Raw genomic sequence first — 1,340 nt, forward strand, 5'->3', positions numbered from 1 at the left:
CGTTGGAGTCAAGGGGTTTGTTCGAGTGACCGTCCAGCCCCGAGGTTCATTACGCTCATCGTCGAGAACAACCTGCTCTAACACAGCACTCTTTGAGTTCTTTTTTTGGTCACTTTTGTAATACTCGTTATCTTTACAATATCAGCAACTTACATGGACACTCACAAAGGCTACTTTTGTTTATCTTTTGAGTTTGCTGCATTAACGCATCCGTTTTATTTATTTTATCGGCTTTGAAAACTAATGATCGTATTCCCGTTTATTTTAGAACGGAAATCGGTCTTACGAAATAGGTTTCAGAGGCCGATAGTATTTTGTTTTGCTATACTTACACACTGTTTATTTTATGGCACTTATATAATGTGGTTTAGTACGTTGAAACATGATAAGCTTCCCAACTTACATGTAACAGTTTATCTTTTTATTTTCAAATAATTTAAACAGTAACACGGGTTTTTTCTTTTGCATGTGTTCATATGACGCTGGTAGTTTATTGTAACACAAAATATAAGATAAAATTTAACATGGTCCATCGGCTAAACTCCAGACATATAAATTATCCTTATGTTATTAATTTGATTTAGTTTCATGATATAAAAGGCTTTAGTTTTCTCACTAAAGTTTACTTCATTTCATATAGGTAGAAAAGAACATCTTTAAAAGCTTTTACCTTCTAAGTTTTAAAAAACCTAAACGCTCACGCACATACTGTTTATATTTCCAGACATAACCCCATTATATATAAAGAAACACATTTCCCTCGTCTTAAAAAAAAAACAGAATAATAAACTGAAATACAAATAGGGAACTTTACTCCCTGTGTCACATCACTAATATATTGCTACCGCTCTCTCCCGCACTTAGAGCGACGAGCCAGAGGAAAAGGTAGGCGACACGACACCAAAGTACACGGTAACAAGGGATAGGGGTAGAATATACACAGGGAGGAGGGTGGGTATGAATACACAGTCTAACGCAAACACTCGATCACCTACCCACACACACCGGAAGATGACGCTTGCTGATTGGCTAATCGAGGGAACCAATCATGCATTGCGGTTCCTTCCTTTATGTGCGTGGTTCTGTGATCATTCTTCGGCCTTCAGGAGTACTGCGGTGCCTGCATGTAAAACTCTGTGCGGTTCGTCTGCCTTGAGGTTCTACAGTAGGCCTCAGTGGTTCTCCCTGAATGGTTTTACAGATAGATTAGACTAACGGGTAGATTTACGCTTCAGGAGATTAAAATGATGTTCTTATACACGTCTACTCTTTGAGCAAGATGAGAAAAGTTAGAAGCTTTTTTGCAGAATTAGGAAAACAGAGAACCAGGCATCATTTTC

At 38.0% G+C, this 1,340-nt stretch overlaps 1 protein-coding gene across 1 annotated transcript in view; it reads left to right on the plus strand.

The window, feature by feature from the left end:
- The window catches only part of LOC119588147 (twitchin-like), a gene marked incomplete in the record, with an annotated part of 124,648 nt that overhangs the window by 35,442 nt on the left and 87,866 nt on the right, over positions 1 to 1,340 (plus strand). Inside the window, 1 exon segment of the mRNA XM_037936853.1 lies at positions 865 to 885. Within this exon segment, the coding sequence (XP_037792781.1) occupies positions 865 to 885 (21 nt within the window).

Source organism: Penaeus monodon, chromosome 23 (assembly GCF_015228065.2).
Source record: "Penaeus monodon isolate SGIC_2016 chromosome 23, NSTDA_Pmon_1, whole genome shotgun sequence".
Taxonomy (NCBI): domain Eukaryota; kingdom Metazoa; phylum Arthropoda; class Malacostraca; order Decapoda; family Penaeidae; genus Penaeus; species Penaeus monodon.